This window comes from Aristolochia californica, unplaced genomic scaffold (genome assembly GCF_029961685.1).
Source record: "Aristolochia californica isolate CCGP_79_NKW_82.1479 unplaced genomic scaffold, dmAriCali1.0.hap1 SCAF_11, whole genome shotgun sequence".
Lineage (NCBI taxonomy): Eukaryota > Viridiplantae > Streptophyta > Magnoliopsida > Piperales > Aristolochiaceae > Aristolochia > Aristolochia californica.
This window is the reverse complement of record NW_027181782.1, coordinates 3,318,416-3,336,382: the sequence shown is the minus strand read 5'-3', so window position 1 is coordinate 3,336,382 and position 17,967 is coordinate 3,318,416. Positions and strand designations below refer to the sequence as shown.

Below are 17,967 nucleotides of genomic sequence, written 5' to 3'. Positions count from 1 at the left end.
TCTCAAAACACCCTTCTACGTTCTTTCCATGTCTCTGCCTCTATGACTATAGAAATGGGGGTACTCTGCAAGAAAAAAAACCGCTGTACAACAATAAAAAAACTCGACCTTCTATCAAAGTTGATGATCATTACAACCAATGGCTTCAACCACCACTTGAATGATGTTGTCTTCCCAAACTTGGGATTTCTCATGTTGGAAGCCTTGAGGAAGACCAGAAATAAATGTTGTTATCCTCATAAAATCCCAGCTCTATTGAGGTAATGAAGGCACTTCAATTGAGGAGGAGTCATTTTGCAACTCAAAAAGTTTCACCTTACGAGGAATTTGAATAGTAGAAGGAAGATATCCAACACATCATGGTCTTAGGAACAACACTTTATTATGTCTCCAAAACTCTTAGACTGAGTGTTCCTTAAAGTGTGAGACAATCATGGTGAGATAAGGACACGTAGCAGAGGAGGATGAAGGTGCTATGGCGCTTGTTGTCGAAATACAAGAAATCGACAAGCACATGTACCATGACATGTACATGAAAGTGAAGGGTAGTGTTTTCAATAACAAGTGTGTGCTTATGGAGAGTATTCACTGGTCCAAGGCAAACATTGGCGTTGTGGACATTAGGACTAAACGAGGTAGAGAAACAAGGAGGAAGATGATGATAGAAGATGATGTGGATTTCTAAAAAAAATATGAACTCTATTTTTGAATTTTTGGGAAAGCAAGTTGAGATATATAACTGGACAAGTAAGCAAGAGACAATGAGCAAAAAAGGATAAACTAAACTAACACCTAATCGGGAGATCAACTTGCTCTAATACTATGTTGAATTTCTAGAAAAGAAAAATAATTTATTGACTTAATTATACCTCAGTAGAATGAACCTCTATTTAAAATAGACGGAACAAGTAAAATTAGATCACAATTAAATTACCCTTGTCCCAGTTACACCCAAACTCAAACAAAAAGACAAGTCCAAAAACAATAAAACAATTGATCATGAATAGAAAACTAACATAATTAAAACCCCTTTTAACTAAGGTTCTTCAATGGGACAATTTTTTTTGTGTGACTTTTATTAAACTCCACCATATTAATTTTGGCTCTATGAAACTTTTTATTGTGAGAGTTACGTTAGACTCTCCCATGCTAAAATATATAACCATGTCCCTGCATATAATGGGTGAGTTAGGGCAGGCTCTCACAAACCCCCTTGCACCCATCTCTCGCCTTTGGACTTTTGAATTTAATCCAATTTCGGGGGGGTGTTTGGTCCCCATGATAGGAAAAAAGGGAGGGGGGTGCGAGTTCATGTGATTACATTCTTCATTCACTTGAAGCTGTTAGTGGTGCACTTCCATCAAAATTTGAACTTGAAGTTGAATCTATCATGGGGATCTAAATGTCAGCTTCATTGTCCTTTGAAGGAATTAGTGTATCATAAACTGGATATAGTTAAATATATTATATAACCTAAGGTCAGCTCTCATATAACTCAGTGAGTCGTGACAAGGGGCCTGGATGACGGTGACTCCGCCCACCTAAACATGGGGCTGCAATTTTAGTGGATATAGGAAGTGACCCTGCCATGTAGGCCCCACACCACATTTGACACTATTTTTCCCCTCCATCTCCCCGTTTTCGTTGGACGGATGCGATCGTTGAATGGATTTAGATTTTCCCGGGTAAGGTCAAATGTAAGAGTCCACTTGGGTTACCGGTGGCGTGAGAATCCACAATACCATTTCGCGCGTAAGGTCAGAGCCTGAGCAGCGCGGTGTGCGCAGTGCGCACTATCCCTCAGATTCTCCTTTTACTAGGTCACAGCTGCCTGCTTCTTGCAGTCTCCTCGGCTCCTCCGGTATGCGCAGTGCGCACTCTCCGTCCGTTCTCCTTTTATTTCACTCGTCTCGGCTCTCACCCTCTCTCTTTCCGCCTGAGGCTTGACCCCTCTTTAAAGGCATCAAATTCTTCCTGTCTCGCTCTCTCTGGGAATCTCTCTTTAACTCTCTCTGATTGCGAGGAATGTTTGAAAAGCTTGTTATCACAGGCGCAAAAGTAAGGTCCAAAGCAAAACAGGTTAAAAAGATCGAAAGAGGCCATCCACTTCTCTCGCTTCGTTCTGTCATGTAAAGAAAAGGAGAAAGGGAGTGGACGGAGAGAAAAGAGGAAACGGGAATTAGGGTTTTTTGTTTCGTTGCTGTTTGTTTGGCTTTCCTTCTGTGGGAGAGGGTGGAATGGACCCTGCTGTGTTGGATGATATCATCAATCGACTCTTGGAAGTGCGGGGTAGTCGGCCGGGGAAACAGGTGCAGTTGTCGGAGGCTGAGATTAGGCAACTCTGCCTTGTCTCTAAGGACATTTTCATGCAGCAGCCAAATCTGTTGGAGCTCGAAGCACCCATCAAGATTTGCGGTAATTTGCTTAATCCTGTTTGGTCTTTGATGTGGGTTTGTTGGTCTGGGTATCGAACAACTTTGCTTCTGTCAAATTTAGTCGTGGTTGGAGACTGTTTCTGTGGGTTTTGACTTAATTGGCTTCTGGTGAATTATCCCCATTGTTCAACTTGATATGGTTTAGTTACAATTTTACGAAGCCATCGTGCCTTCCTTTTTATTTTATTTTTTTATTTTTTATTTGTACCACCAGTGAACTGATTTTTTTAGGCTGCCGGCTGAAGACTGAATATTCTCTGAAACTTTCTTTTCGTGGTCGTCATTTTGCCGATCGGTATAATTAAAGAGGTTTTCTTAGATGGTTCAGTTACCTTTCTCGATTGTTTCTGATTGTTTTTGTAAGTCGTCTGCTGTTTTGGGTTATGGTTTATTTGGAGATTTCGAAACAGTAAATATTTCCGTAAGCTAGGTGAAGCTCTCTTATTCCTTTTGTTACTCAAAATTTATTAATTTTCCTATGATTATGTCCTTCGAGAACGTGATTGAAGTTATTTTGGGGTGTTACTCATTGGGGTAGTTAACATACCGTGTGTTGTTAATAGAATTGAACCGTACAGCCAAGTCATTGTTATTACTCTAAAGGACAGTTTCGGCGAGATATAGAGGCAAGTATAAGAAGTTTCCAACAATATCTTTTTTCAAAATTACTGTGTGTTTTCTAAATTAGGAGCAAGTAGTTGCAACATATTCAGTGTGCAGTTAACCGTCATGTTCCATTTGTATGTGCAGTGGCAGCATCTGTGGTCCTCTTTGGTTTTGAAATCTAATAACCCATCTCGTTGGAAAACATTAGTCATTTTATTGTAATGGTTTGAAGCCTACGTGGTTCAACTGTACATAAGTTTACAGACAATCATCCAAACCATTTAGTAAGCACTATAACAATGATCTAAACCATTTAGTAAGCTCTATAACAATGATCTATACCATTTACTGGTGCACCTGCAGTCGGTACTTTAAGAGTGCTATATCATGTATAGAAGCTATAGAATATGATGGAGAAGATGAAGAAGATACTGGCAATTTCTTTTTGAACTAATTTCTTAGACTACAAAAATTAAGTTTTCTGACTATTGTAGATGAAAATGAATTATGGCTGTATTTTCTGATGAAAGGAAGTGTTCTGAGGCTGACTAGTTTTTTGGAAGAAACAGAAACAAAAACGCCAAACTTTGATTCAGAAAATAGTAGAATATGTTGACTATCTTAATTAATATGTGCACCTCATTGGAGCTATGATCCTGATAGTACACCTGTTTCAAAATTGTGCATTGGTCATTTTCTTCACTGGTCATATTTGGTGTATATTAACCAGTCTGGTGACTGTTTTGAATGCTATCTGTGAAACTTAAAAAAAAAGGAGAAATAAAAAAGAAAAGAAAAAAAAAAGGTATATATTGTCAAGGTATTATCTGTGTGCTTTTTCTATCTCTATATATGTCCTTTATGTATGATATGTCACTTTTCAATGCACTAGGTCAGGTGATTTATAATTAGGCATGTGGTCCTAGATAAAGAAAAAATAAGATGAAGCTAAATGATAATTTATGCTGCTCAGTTTTCAAAAAAAGATATTTTATACCATTCATTTTTTAGGAAAAGAGAATTTTATTTAGGATGACAGGTATGGAGATACAACAAAGAGGCAGACAACCTCTATAAAAAAAATTAGAGTATGGAGCAAGAAGGGGAAAAGAATAATCAGAGATACTAGATGATGCTGATGTATGATTGAGAGTGCGATGAATACCTATCTGTGGTCTGGTTTCTTTATATTTACCTGCTGGTCTGCTTGAGTATTTTGCTTCCCTTGCTGTGAACCCAGGATATCTTATCGAAAATATGAACTAACTTCCAAGGTTCACTATTTACTTGATTTCCTACCTAATCGTGTTAAAAGAGATCCCCTCCGTAAAGGGAAATGATGTCAGGCATTTCATATGAACTACCACGGATGTTTGGTTTAATTGTATTGCCTGGAAACATGTTGGGGTTGTTCTCCTCTGGACACTTGGAGCCAGTATTACCTTTCTATAAATCAGATCAACATGATGATGCTTAAAGTTTTATTTTAGAAGGTATCGTTATTTCTCTCTTGCCAATTAGGCAGGAGAGCTTCCACTAAAGAGTCCCATCTGACAGGAAAAGTATAATGGTCCATGGTGCTATTGAATATATTACCTTTTAAGCATGCAAGTTCCACAGCAATTCTGGAGATAAAGTGACTGTTCCACAGGGACTGATCAATGAAATGGTGATCTATCATGGAAGCTGCAGTTAAGATTATAGTAACAACCTCTATGAGCTAGATTTTCTGGAATAAAAGGCTTTTTGTTAAATGTCACATGAACACAAGAATGTTTGTGGAATGGGAGGCCATATCCTGGGTTCTATTCTTGTCAAGGGAGTAGTCATATCCGTCCAGAGGTCATGCATGGACTTGGATGTGAAGGAGTCATTGGGTTAAGAGTTCAAATATACTTATCTTTCTCATGGTCACTGGAAAACTTTAAAATACATTCATTGTTCGTTGAAAGAATTTATATTTAATGGCTACAATGTTACTGAAAAGAGAAGAAAAGTACAAAATCCACTAAAATGAAAGAAAATGAAAGAGATACCACGTCAGGGTCGAATAGGAAATCCATAAAAAAAAGGATTGAATAGGAAAGAATGTCCCACAATCTGTTGTTAGGAAACTTAAGAGTGAACTAATGTGTCTGCATTATGATTGACATTGTTTGGTTTATGAGATTGAGAGGCAACAGTGGAGTAAAAACCATTTAAAACCATCTAAAACTGTCCTTGTTCTTGTTAAAAAACTTCAGCTACCTCTGTTAGGGTAGTTTCTTCTTAGAATCTTTGCTGTTTATAGCTGTTGAATTGGCCTTTGCAATGAGAGGAACAATAAAGAGCTATGAAAACCCTTTAACCCCTGCAGGAGAGCTTTGGCCTCAGCTTCCATGGTTTAGTTCATTATTTACCAATTTCCATGGATAAATAAGTCTCCTCTTTCTTATGGTAATTAGTGTCTTTTCTGGATTGGTGGTTGTCATGATGAAAATTGGAGCAATAAAAAAATCATCATTTCAGAAAATGAAAAGAAAACCATTTGAAAAAGAAAAAAATAAAAAAATAATGAAAAGAGGAGCAAGCAAATGAGCAAGCTAGACAATGAAGGGGAGAATGCTGCCAAAACACAAAGAGACATGAAATATTAAGGGAGAGGTATGCTTCTCTCACCAATAACATGTTGGTGAGAAACACCTTCTGAGGTAGCTCATCTGCTATCAAGCTGGTAGTTTGACTGTGATTCCATGATATTGTGTGAGAGTTGCCCATGTCATGGGCCTCACAATAGTACTGCTGAAGTCTCCACTGGTTGTTCCTTAAGAAGCTTTCAGCCAATTGATAAAGAATAAGTGGTCACAGTAGCCCTTCAACCCCAGCAGCATAATCCTGGTTCAGCCTCCAAACCATTATTGTGCCCCAAGAGTCCCCAAGTATGGCAACAGATCATGGCCATGATGATCCTTGAGCAGAGCCTCACAAAACCATGGTTGCCAAAAGCAATGCCATCATTCTTTTTTTTATTATTACTATTTTAAAGAAGTTGGCAACAAGGTTTAGTTGTGTTAAATCTAAAGAGGGCTGTGGGGGTAGGGATTGCTCAGGCACATACTGCGAGATCATTGCCAAAGTTTAGCCCAACAAAATATTGAGTGAACTTTCCACTCAGTTACATGACCAATTCCTGTTGCTCTATGAGTGAATATTTTACATATGTGGCAAGGCAAATATTCCACAGTACAGCAGCAAGTGTTATCTTCCAAGACTTTCCAAAGTTCTGTTCAAATAAACTTTTCAAAAAATTGAGGAAACAATTTGATGTTGAATCTCCTTAGAAAGTGCTTCCTTGCCTTCAAAGCAAATGGGCAACATAGTAGAATATGATTTACCATTTTGTTTGTCATTGTTGTAAAGTTTGCTAGTGGAATTAAGCATTTGGATAATTTTACTCGATTACCTATTACTGTTTGTTAAATGGAGTGGAAATGGGTAAGGGTTATTCCATTCCGATTAACCAATTACTCCATTATATATAAGAGTAATTCAATTAACTTTTATCTGACCTAGTGCATTAAAGAATTAAAGTAGTCCGATGTTATGTCACCTAGTTAGTTTTAAGCTTTTAGTTTTTGGTTCAGAATACTTTTATTCGTTAAGGTTGATGTGGATTTGGTCTGAGTGGCCCTTCTAATATCTTCCAATGTGCCCCTTGTGCTTCTAGACATAGCTTTAGTGTCGTTGCTAAGTTGATCTGGATTTATCGCTCATGCTCTCTTTGTCTCTCTCTCTCTCTCTCTCTCTCACTCACACACACACACACACACACACACACACACACACACACACACACTCACTCTCTCTCTCTCTCTCTCTCTCTCTCTCTCTCCCTCTCTCTCTCTCTCTTACTCTGTTTCTCTCTCCTTAAATCTTGGCCTCTAACATAGTTGATTTTTCAGGTGATATTCATGGCCAGTACTCTGATCTTCTAAGACTGTTTGAATATGGTGGGTTCCCCCCTGCGGCTAATTACTTATTCTTGGGCGATTATGTGGACAGGGGCAAGCAGAGCCTGGAGACGATTTGCCTTCTCCTTGCTTATAAGATTAAGTATCCTGAGAATTTCTTTCTTCTGAGGGGAAATCACGAGTGTGCTTCTATAAATCGTATATATGGGTTTTATGATGAATGTAAGAGAAGGTTTAATGTAAGGCTCTGGAAAGTCTTCACAGATTGCTTTAACTGCCTACCAGTGGCAGCTTTAATTGATGAAAAGATTCTTTGCATGCATGGCGGTCTGTCTCCTGATCTCAATAACTTGGATCAGATTCGAAATTTGACACGTCCCACTGATGTACCTGATACAGGATTGCTCTGTGACCTTCTTTGGTCGGATCCCAGTAAAGATGTCCAGGGATGGGGAATGAATGATAGAGGTGTCTCTTATACATTTGGCCCTGATAAGGTTTCAGAGTTTCTGCAAAAGCATGACTTAGACCTTGTATGCCGGGCCCACCAGGTTACGTCTTTCTATTCATGTTCCAATTATTTACTGCAAATAGAAAGCTTCTCATGTGGAAGGTTCTTCCTGAACAGTCTAGTGCTCACATTGGACACTTGGTGCATGCATGGATAATTAATTGAAGCGTTCCATCTCTAATTTATTTTTCTGTTTTTGGTAATCCTCCCTATAAACTTACGGTTTAGATGATTTATCATTCGAATGGTGGAAGGTAATTGCCTGGACTGTCATAGTGATTTTTGAAACTGTGCACTGGACTAGACCCTTCAATTTGTAAGATCATGACATGTATGCTTTCTTGTTCAGGCCACAAGCTATTCAAATGAGCTTTCATTATGCAGGTGTTGGAAATTGCTTGTGTTCCCATTGATGCTTAAAGCAGGTTTCATGTTCTAAAGTTGGGTTATGTTCTCTTGTACAGGTAGTGGAGGATGGTTATGAGTTCTTTGCGAATAGGCAACTAGTGACGATATTTTCTGCTCCTAATTATTGTGGGGAGTTTGATAATGCTGGTGCTATGATGAGTGTAGATGAGACCCTGATGTGCTCCTTCCAAATGTTAAAGCCTGCTGAAAAGAAAACAAAATTTAATTTTGGAAGTACAACCACTGCTAAGCCTGGTACACCTGGAATCAAGGTACTTTTAAATTTGCCCTAGATATTGTGTCAAGAACCCTTTTATGCTTTTCAAAAACATTTTGCTTTGTTTTTTGTTTTCATTATGTGACTTGGTGGGATTGAACCTGTGATTTCATGTTAAAAATGGAGACCTTTACGAGGTGTTTGTTTATTCCATGAATGTTCTTGTGGCTTTTCCTTTAGTCTGCTGTAGGCTATTAGTGGGCACTCTTCTAGTTTTATGGAATTGGTAGACACTGGGTAAAAGTAAATACTAGGATGCATCATCATTTTCCAAAAAAAAAAAAAAGGACCTAGAATTTTTGATTGATAGGTTGTTTGGAACTTTTGCTCAATGGCCGCATGGGTGGTTCTCGTGTGAGGTCTTTAGTTTGGGTCTCACCAGGGTGTGGAGTTCAACATTCAAAAAAAAAAAAAAAAAAAAAGAAAAGAAAATAACTTGTTATTGTATGAGTAGATTTTGTCAATCAAACCAACTGTACTAACTTGATAAACGACTTGTGAGTTTTTGAAATATTACACATTTAATTGCCTGATAAAATAACAATCAAATGTGTTAGTCGCATCCTCAACTAGGTTGCCACACTCATAGTGTCTGATCTTTAGTTTGTATTACCAGTTTGTGTATCACATCTTGCTCTGGGAATGGAGTTGAATATTCTATTTAATGCCACTTTATTTGCTTTTTATTGGTACGGTAGCATATCTTGTTTATTATGTTGCCAGTACTTGTTGGTATGTTCGTGATACTCAGTATGTAATTTCTGTATGGTGCAGATATGCCTACTATAGAAATGTAAAAATAAACCTACACTATTAGCAGATCTGGAAATTTTAAAGCTTTTTAGTTAAACAAATGGGTACGATGCATTTATTTATTTATAGAAGTCATCTAGGTTTTTTTTTTTTATAAAGATGTATTAAGTCAAGTCAACTAGGTTAAGTGTACCAAATATAGTTATTTGTTGTGTTTGATAGTCTATAGTTCTTCTTGATCTGTCCTGGAACCAATTTGTGCCAGTTTCCCAAGTGTAGCAGGTGTAGGACAGCTAGAGAGGAGAAAGCATCAGATATCGATTTTGGATACAACATTTGATAGAACTTGTTTTCAATAAAAAAAACTTTTAATAGAGCTTCTTATCCAAATTTCTCAAAAAATTCTCTGCAATTCTTATTCCATAACTTTTAACATATTAGTCTAATTGGTGTCGTAGATACAACTAGCCATTAAAATCAATCACCCCAGATTAAAACATGATAGTAACAAGGTCCAGTTTATTAGTTGGATAATCTTTCTCCACGGGGGCTTGAGGGCTTACTTCTCCCCCTCATCTGTATTCTGCTGGTTAATTAATGAATCACCATATTTAAAAAAGAAGAAGAAGAATTTGAACTCCAGTCCACCTTAGTTTGTTGACCGTTTTCTCATTTAACCATTAGTTCCAATCTAATAGTTTGGATTTCATATCTTCCTGTCAAACACTTCTACCCTTCTCCATCCTTTCTTGGTTCTTTTCTGAAGCTGAAGATGACAATGAATGTAGTGGAAGTATTGCAAGTTTTGTTTTTTTTTTTTTTTGAGAAAAAGGTGCATTTTATTAAAACAGCCTGAAGGTAAGGACATCAAGTGAGGAGAGGGGGGTATGCCAATGGGGATCTTTGGTACTAGAGCACCAAGCAATGACATTTCTAGAACCCCCCTTGATGTGCAACTTCTCTTGAAATTTGCTATAGAAGATCAACAGGCCATCCCTGAGAGCCTGAAGCTCAGCAAAGGTTGAGTCAGAAACAGCAAGGGGGCTCGCATAAGTTGCCAGTGTCTTCCCCAGGGCATTTTTGAAGACTCCTCCAAAACCGGAGAGGCAAGGATTACCAAGCGAGGAATCGTCAAAGTTGAGCTTGATGTAGCGCAAGTTAGGAGGTGTCCAAACAACCAGAGGAGGGACTTTCACAGGTTGAGAGAGGTCAGCAACCTGCCGGTCAGTTAATTTTGAGGTAGCTGCACTTAATATCATCAAATAACTCAAGGGAGGCTAGCCAAGAGGTGATAAGATTGAGAAGCTGATCTGCCACTGCATTCCAGGAAGAAGAAACTTGTTGACTTGCTATAATAGCCGCTGGTTCCTCTCATACCAAATGCCCCATGGAATGAAAGCTTTGAGTATTCTTTCCCAAAGAAGGGAAATGGAAGATCCATACCAATGGTGTGAGTAAGCCACCAAGTGAGCTGGGAAAGCACAACGAGATATCAAAGAGCTTGAAGTTCTAAATTCACCAAGAAAATCTGCCATGGATGAAAAGATGAGTGATTGTTTCATCTGCAAGGCTGCAAAATAAGCATGTTGAACAAGGAATGGGCATCCTCGGCAAACAAGGTTGACTTTAGTTAAGATCTTGCCATGCAACGCAATCCTATGGAAGAATTTGATTTTTTTTTTTTGGAGGGAGGGGTGCGCAAGAAGGAGCCAAGCAGTTGTGGCAAGATGAACACTGCTGCCAGGCAAAGATCGTAAATTTAAGCAAGAAGACACTGAGAACTTATTGGTACTGGATTGCTCGTGTAATATTGATGAAGGAGGAGAATAAGGTTGGATATTCAGCATCATTTAGCTCTCTCCAGAAATAGGAGCTCCATATTCTGCAGACTGTTATTGCTGATGAAGCTAGCCAGCTGAGCATTTTGATTTATGGCCAAACTATAAAGACGAGGAGAGACGATCTTTAAGTGCTCATTGCAAAGCCATTTGTCAAGCTAAAATCGGATGCTGTTACCATCAACAGTGCAGAGATGGATATTGTGCGCGAAGAACTTGAAATTCTTGAAGATAAATCTCCAAACAGCACATAAGCGGTTAGGAAGATTCTTCCCAGAGGTACCAGAATCCTTCCAAATGCCTCATTTTCTGAGTAACAAAATTGGCCCAAAGACGAGTCTGACAAGCATTCAACCTTCAACGCCACTTTCTGAGAAGTGCTTCAACCTCCAAATCGAAATATTGGAAGTTTCTAAAAATTAAAATTCCTCAACCAGTGAAAATTAGGTTGCAGCCACTGACAGGTGGAACTCGTGTGCATATTCTGTGCTATCAGCATTATCGTAACTGACATATATGAGCTAGGACCCGGGGAAAGTAAACACTAGTAGACAATGTTATCAAACTTGGGCCTGACTGACGGGTTCAACTGGATCACCTGGACCTGGCCTCTGTCCCTGCCTCCTTTTTTGAGCAAGGATGGAAATTTTTATTAAAAAAAGGAGGTTGTGAGCTGGTCCTCTAGAGAAATTACGTATAGCAATTTACATCAAGGTGTTGCAAGATTTCCATCCTCAGCAAGCTGGTCAGCTGCACTCTTGGCTGACTGAATTACACGGATCCATTGAACGGTAAGCGAGCTTATTATGACAAATATGTGAAAATACTGTTGGCCTCCATGGATAGCCGGTAGTTCCATTTGACCCTGAACAATCACCAGGGAGGGGAAGTGCCAAGCGTAGACGAGAAGGCCATGAACCTCATGTGAAATCTGAGGTCATGAAGGAGGCCCTTGCTTCTGGTTTGTAACTGTAAAAACCTTGGCGAAGGCGAAAAAGCATTTGACTTGCTGGGTGGATCAGTTCAACCATTGAAGAGTGTGAGCTAGTCCATTCAATTGGACTGGTTGCCTCCTCCCCTCTTTCAAAATTGACAAGAAGGGAGTCCCTCCCTCGTCAATGACAAAGCCTAGCAGGGGTGGGGTGGCATCTTCTCTCTTTTTTACAGGCAGGGGAGGGCATCTGCCCTTCCTCGGGTGTAGAGAAAAAGGGGATCAGGCAGGTGCCACCCCTCTCAATGGCCTTAGTAATAACTGAATGGCCATGACGGAGACTCTGCTCCCTTTTGTTTGTGTAGGTGGGGGAGGGGAAGGGCTCAGGCTTCTGCCCTGCCTGCTGGACAGACAAGAGGAGGGGGTGGAGAGGCTTTCTCCCATAACATTTCAAAGTGGTTTGGCAGGCAGAAAGCCATCCATATAAGGAGGCAGCTTCATATACAACCTCTAACTCAGCTTGAAATTTATGGGACAATGTTATTATCTGGCCATGTTTGTGTTGCTTTGCCAATACCTTTGGTAGTCTCTTTATCTCCCTGAAGAACGTTACTTCGGGTTTTCTTCTACTAAAAGTTGCAGAACTACACATTTTATCCTTGGGCTTGTGTACAATTTCTTAATACTTTGTGTGTGAATGTGATAATGGTAATTCCCATCCAGTGATATGTAGTAGCATGCTTGATATTAGCATCTCAAGCAATTGAATTCTCGGGCAGCAGTAGCCTTCTTCATCCAACTTTCCTAATGCATTTGAATTGGGTGGTGCAATCATGTATGTAAGAAAGTTATGGATGTTTCTCCTCTGTTTCCCTCTTAGGAGCTCCTCATATAAATACAAAATATCCTTGTATATGCTAAATTATCTTCTATAGGGTTAAGGAATCATTTCCTCTCATGGTATTTATTCTATTAGGTAATTCTGCCGTGGAGTTTAAAAAAAAGTTGTTAAATATGAAAGATTGTTGAGAATGAGCTATACTAAACACTGTCCATATTTGAAGTTACTACTTTGCTGTATATGTTAATAAGAGGATCAACCTCTTAAATGAAAGCATAGCCAGTCTTTCCTTGGACAAAGCAACCTTCATTTATTTAATAATTTAGTGCCATCACTCGGGTAGTAGCTCTTTACAGAAAAGTTGCATGTGATAGTCTGGCTGAGCAGTGTCATACCTTGCATCCCGCCTCCAGAAAAGCTCATCCTAGAACTAGAGGTGTAAGCTATCATCCAACTTGTACCCTTATGTGCATGTTTGGTAGTTTTCTATTGCCATTTTTGCAGGAAATTATCATGTTACTCCTACTTAAGCTCATGTTTCCGTAGTTTAGTGTTTTTCCTTCTTTTTTTACGAGAAAAGGGTTTGTTTGTAGTTCTTGGTTAATTTGATTTCGTTTCTGTAGCATTTTGTACAATTTTTGTGTTCAAGTTTGAGATAAAGTCAGTCTTATAGTGCTTCTTCTCCCAGCTTTTTCATGGATCTCCTCTCCTCTCTTATATTTTGATTCTAGGATGCTTTAGCTAGTTTTTAAGTTTTGATTTCTGCTTTCTTCCTGCCTACAGTCTTTCCTAGGCGCCAAAGCATGAAGCAGGAGCAACCATGGAAGTGTTCTGTGTCATCATGTTGACAACTCTTTCAGGGGATTTTAGAGAAGCTCAAATCATGTGTTCTATTGAGCATACAAGGGACAAGGTGAACTTTCCAAAGTGTGCTAAAATGACACTGCCACAAAATGCAGTTTTTGTGTGGAAAATAAAAAGCAAGTTCAAGGAGCTGTGATTTCTCTGTACATTAGATACAAAGATTAGAATGTGCCCACAAATCCCCTCATAACTTGGGTAATATGCTGTGGGTACTGACTTTTAGGGCCTTAGAAAGGATTGCAAACGGAAGAAGAAAAGACAGGTGCTTCTTTCTACTCGTGTGTGTATTATCTGAACCTCAATCTTGGATAGTGAAAGTGATTGAGCTGCTGGGAGAAGCCAATGAGCAAACAACCCAAGTGATTCAAACCTCTACCTGAATCAATTTCATGGCAGCAAGTTGTAACTGAAGTGGATTCTTTTTCCCTTTCCTTGTTAATTTGCTTACAGTTATTATTGGCACAACATCACTCTTTGAATTGAGAAAAAAAGAAAAAAAAGAACAAAACTGCTTTCAGCATGGAGGCTATCATATTGTTTTCGCTGGATCATAATTAAAGTCTGTCCATACTCGAGGACCCACTGGAATCAACCAAACGATTCATTTATTTCAACTCTCTTATATGTTTCAAATTTTGATTTTTTTAATGTTTTTCTAGTTTTAAAAATGGAGTTCTTCGATTCTGTTGCTAGAGGAGAATGAGAACAGTTAGTTACAGTGAACAAAGAGCAGATCTCAAAAATGAAACACCTGTTTCTGGTTTTACAGTAGAGAGAGAGAGAGAGAGAGAGAGAGAGAAACTATCTTACGACATTTCTAATGACTAGACTGGTACCATCCTACACTAAACAGGGGTTCCATTCTCCATTTCTTCTTCCTCCTGCTCCCCGGACATCTCTTCCAGTGATTTTCCCTTCGATTCGGGCACCAGGAAAGTAAACAGCAAGCCCAGAAGGTTGCATACTCCAAGCACGATTAGAGAGTTCTTCACTCCAATACCAGGAGGGTACCCGGGATCTGTCTTCGTCTTGTCCTTGGTCTGTGCTGCGTACAAGAACCCGAACGCACCGACCATTGCTCCGGCTTTCCCTGCAGCCGCCGAGATTCCATGGCAGGTTGACCTCAGCCTCGCCGGGAAGATCTCTGCCGGCACGATGAAGGTCGTGCTATTAGGTCCGAAGTTGGCGAAGAAAAAGGTGAGCGCGTACATGATCACGAACCCTATTCGGTTATCGTGCTCCGTCCAGTGGTTATAGGGGATAGCGAGAGCGAACATGAAGACGGTCATGAAGAAGAATCCGATCATTTGGATTGTGAAACGGCCGATGTGGTCGATGAGGGCGACCGTGAACCAGTACCCCGGCACGGTACTGCAGAGGGCGATGAGCGTCTGGGCTCTTGCGATTCGGAACACCTCCTCGATTGCATTCATGGTGCCGGCGCTGGGGATCCACCCGACTGCACTGAAGATGTCCTTCTGGAAGAGGTTCTGGCTGTAGAAGGCGATGTCGAGAAGGAACCAGGTAGTGGTGGTGCCCACCAAGTGAAGCCCGTGCCGGCGGAGAAACTCCTTCGAGAACAACCCGAATTGGTTTTTTGAGGCCTCGGTTAATTTCTCGACTTTGTCTTGCTCCGCTTCCAGCTCCACCTGCAGCACCTTGGTCATATCGGCGGCCGCTCGCTTCGCGTCCTTGGCCACAAGGGCGGTGTACCGGGCGGTTTCCGGCATCTTCATCCGCCAGTAGTAAGTCGTGGCCGCCGGGATTGCACCGAACATGAGGATGATCCTCCAGACGTAATCCGCCTGCGAGACCGTAGACCCTACCGGGTCTGCTATATAGCTGGGAGCGTCATACTTAGCCTTGAAGGCCGCGGAGACGATGATGGCCACCATCCCTCCCGCGAGGATGCCGAACCCCTGCATGGCGAAGACGGCGGCGATGAAAGCCCCACGGGTCTTCTTGTTGGCGTACTCCGACATGATGGTCGCCGACAACGGGTAGTCTCCGCCGATACCGAAGCCGAGCCAGAAGCGGAAGAAGCAGAGGGTGGCCACGACTCCTTTAGGATCTTTACCGAAAGAGAGACCAGAGGCGATGGAGCAGATGATCATGATCATGAGCGTCATCCCGTAGACCTTTTTCCTCCCCATCTTGTCTCCGAGCCAACCGAAAAAGAGCTGCCCGGCGAGAGTCCCACAGAAGGCGACGCCAGTGACTGCGGCGGAGACATTCGGGGGGAGACCCCCAGGCCTCTTGGCATCTCCCTCGAAGTAATAGATTCGGCCGAGGAGCTTGGTGACGAGGGAGATGCAGAAGAGATCATAAGCATCGGTGAAGAATCCCATGCCGGCAATTACAATAGCAGTGAAGTGGTACCACTGCGTCTTCGCCACATCGAGGGCATTCAGCACTTGAAGCTGCTGTCCACCTGCCATTTTCGATCACTAGCTTCTCTGTTTGAGTACTTCTTCGTTCCCTTTCTATATTCGGACGGAAGTCACGAAACCCAGAAAATTCGAATCTGTCACAGAGAAAGAGATTCAAAATTTCAATTCCCGACTACCAAAACCAGAAATCGTGAATTTTGAAACTCTGATTCGATTAAATTTCAATTTCCAGAAGACAAAAAGGGAAACCTGCGCAACCTGAGAAGCATTCCTAAGTCAAGGTGGGCATATCAAATCCCAATCAATTTAAAAAACTAGTTCATTGTACAGGGAACAGTTAGCTCTCGTACCCACCACTGACATCACCATTAAACTGCAGAAGAAGTCAAGCTACAATTTTCCTGGTCAATACAGACTTATTATTTATGGGCAAGCATTTATTCGATTTAAAATCAAGAATTTGAAGAGGTTTTCAATGGTCACAGTCGACAGTAGACTGGAGAAAGAAACAAAACAGGTTCTTTCGGAAAAGTTCAGAAATGAGTTCATTGATTATGACAAGGACAAAGATGGTAAAAATTTCAGAGTGACGAAAAGATCGAAGAGACGCCCCTGTTACTGTGATTTTGAAGGATAAACAGATTAGGAACGGAATAGATAATGGAATCGGAGAAGGAGATTTGCAGCGGAAGGAAATAAGCATGAAAACAAAAAGATAAAACTGGAAGGGAAAGAATTTCGGAGATTTAAAATCTGTTAACTGGTAAAAGAAAGAGGAAAAGCAGAAAAGGGAAGAAGAAGATAAAAAATCTTTTTAGGACTTCTGGGTCTTCTTCTCGTCATCATAAAAACAGGCACCATCCCAGCAATCAGCTGAGACAAAAGAAACCATTAAAAAGATCGAAGAGACGCCCCTGTTACTGTGATTTTGAAGGATAAACAGATTAGGAACGGAATAGATAATGGAATCGGAGAAGGAGATTTGCAGCGGAAGGAAATAAGCATGAAAACAAAAAGATAAAACTGGAAGGGAAAGAATTTCGGAGATTTAAAATCTGTTAACTGGTAAAAGAAAGAGGAAAAGCAGAAAAGGGAAGAAGAAGATAAAAAATCTTTTTAGGACTTCTGGGTCTTCTTCTCGTCATCATAAAAACAGGCACCATCCCAGCAATCAGCTGAGACAAAAGAAACCATTAAAAACTACATAGTTTACAGAGAGAAATGAACGCCAATACATAAATCGAAACTCAAGAAAACAAAATTATAAACTAAAAAATACACCAAGTATGTACATAAAACAAAATCTGAAACAATCAGGAAAAAAACAGAGCCGACATTAAGTAAAATCTGAAGCAACATTCAAAAGAATGAGAACCAAGAAAGAGAAAAAGAGAAAAAACAGAGACAGAAAGAGATCTTCAAATCTAACAGTCGGCCAATAGAAGAAACAAACAGACCCGACAAAAAACCCCAGAAACCAAATGCACAAGATTACCATCTACAACTTGAAACAAAAAGAAATTCGAAATACATAATAGGGAAGCAAACCAGAACGATCCATTCATAACCTCGATTTCAATGACTCATCCGAAGAGAAACCAAATAGCCAAAACTAGAATTTTCTTTTCCTTACCCTTTGGAACAGGATCGTCTTCACGGATCACCCTGACTCTGAACACAAACAAAGCAGGGAAGACAACATTCCTGCATTAGGACGTAAAAAGAATATAAAAGAAGAGGAGGGACTGGAGTGAGGACACATACAACACAGTTGAGTACAGAGCGGAGAGATGGGTGGAGCGGGCGAACATTAATAAGCCCCGGTAACGGAATCCTTTGACAGTATATTCCTCTTGCCTTTCAAGTCAACGCTGTTCACGGCCTCTTAGGCGGAATTGCTTTATGAATATTTCATGCCTCTTCAAATTACCATCTTTTGATTTGGCCGCATGCTGAAGTTATAAGAGGGTAAATTCAAAGGCTAGAAGAGAAGATGATTGAATGAGATGGTAAACCAAAAATTGCAGTTTGGGACCATATTGGGGTGCTATGAAAAAGTCTTATATGACTATCACAATAAGATGTCTTACAAAGCCAAAATTATTACGGAAGGAAGTCTCGTAGAAAAGTTTCAATTAAAAGGTGTTTTAGTTATGTTAGTCT

General features: G+C 40.3%; 2 protein-coding genes across 2 annotated transcripts; one reads left to right on the top strand and one right to left on the bottom strand.

Moving 5' to 3' along the window:
* The first annotated feature begins 1,868 nt into the window (after positions 1–1,868).
* Positions 1,869–13,934, top strand: LOC137944151 (serine/threonine-protein phosphatase PP1 isozyme 3). The gene is made up of 4 exons (XM_068789700.1): positions 1,869–2,415; positions 6,983–7,542; positions 7,967–8,182; positions 13,334–13,934. Exons 1-4 carry the CDS (start codon positions 2,238–2,240, stop codon positions 13,355–13,357), a joined length of 978 nt encoding a protein of 325 aa, XP_068645801.1. The 5' UTR covers positions 1,869–2,237; the 3' UTR covers positions 13,358–13,934.
* Positions 13,935–14,150: 216 nt separating this feature from the next.
* Positions 14,151–17,574, bottom strand: LOC137944150 (inorganic phosphate transporter 1-4-like). Its single transcript, XM_068789699.1, has 2 exons — positions 17,438–17,574; positions 14,151–15,938 (listed from the first exon to the last, which is right to left on the bottom strand). The coding sequence occupies exon 2, from the start codon at positions 15,850–15,852 to the stop codon at positions 14,260–14,262; it is 1,593 nt and encodes a 530-aa protein (XP_068645800.1). The 5' UTR covers positions 15,853–15,938; positions 17,438–17,574; the 3' UTR covers positions 14,151–14,259.
* Positions 17,575–17,967: the final 393 nt, after the last annotated feature.

What these genes read in the sequence shown, in the direction of transcription:
- LOC137944150 (XM_068789699.1), bottom strand. Translation starts at nt 15,852, where the DNA reads ATGGCAGGTGGACAGCAGCTTCAAGTGCTGAATGCCCTCGATGTGGCG.
- LOC137944151 (XM_068789700.1), top strand. Translation starts at nt 2,238, where the DNA reads ATGGACCCTGCTGTGTTGGATGATATCATCAATCGACTCTTGGAAGTG. An exon ending in TTGTATGCCGGGCCCACCAG is followed by an intron (nt 7,543 to 7,966) that starts GTTACGTCTTTC and finishes TCTCTTGTACAG; the next exon opens with GTAGTGGAGGATGGTTATGA. An exon ending in CTGGTACACCTGGAATCAAG is followed by an intron (nt 8,183 to 13,333) that starts GTACTTTTAAAT and finishes TCCTGCCTACAG; the next exon opens with TCTTTCCTAGGCGCCAAAGC.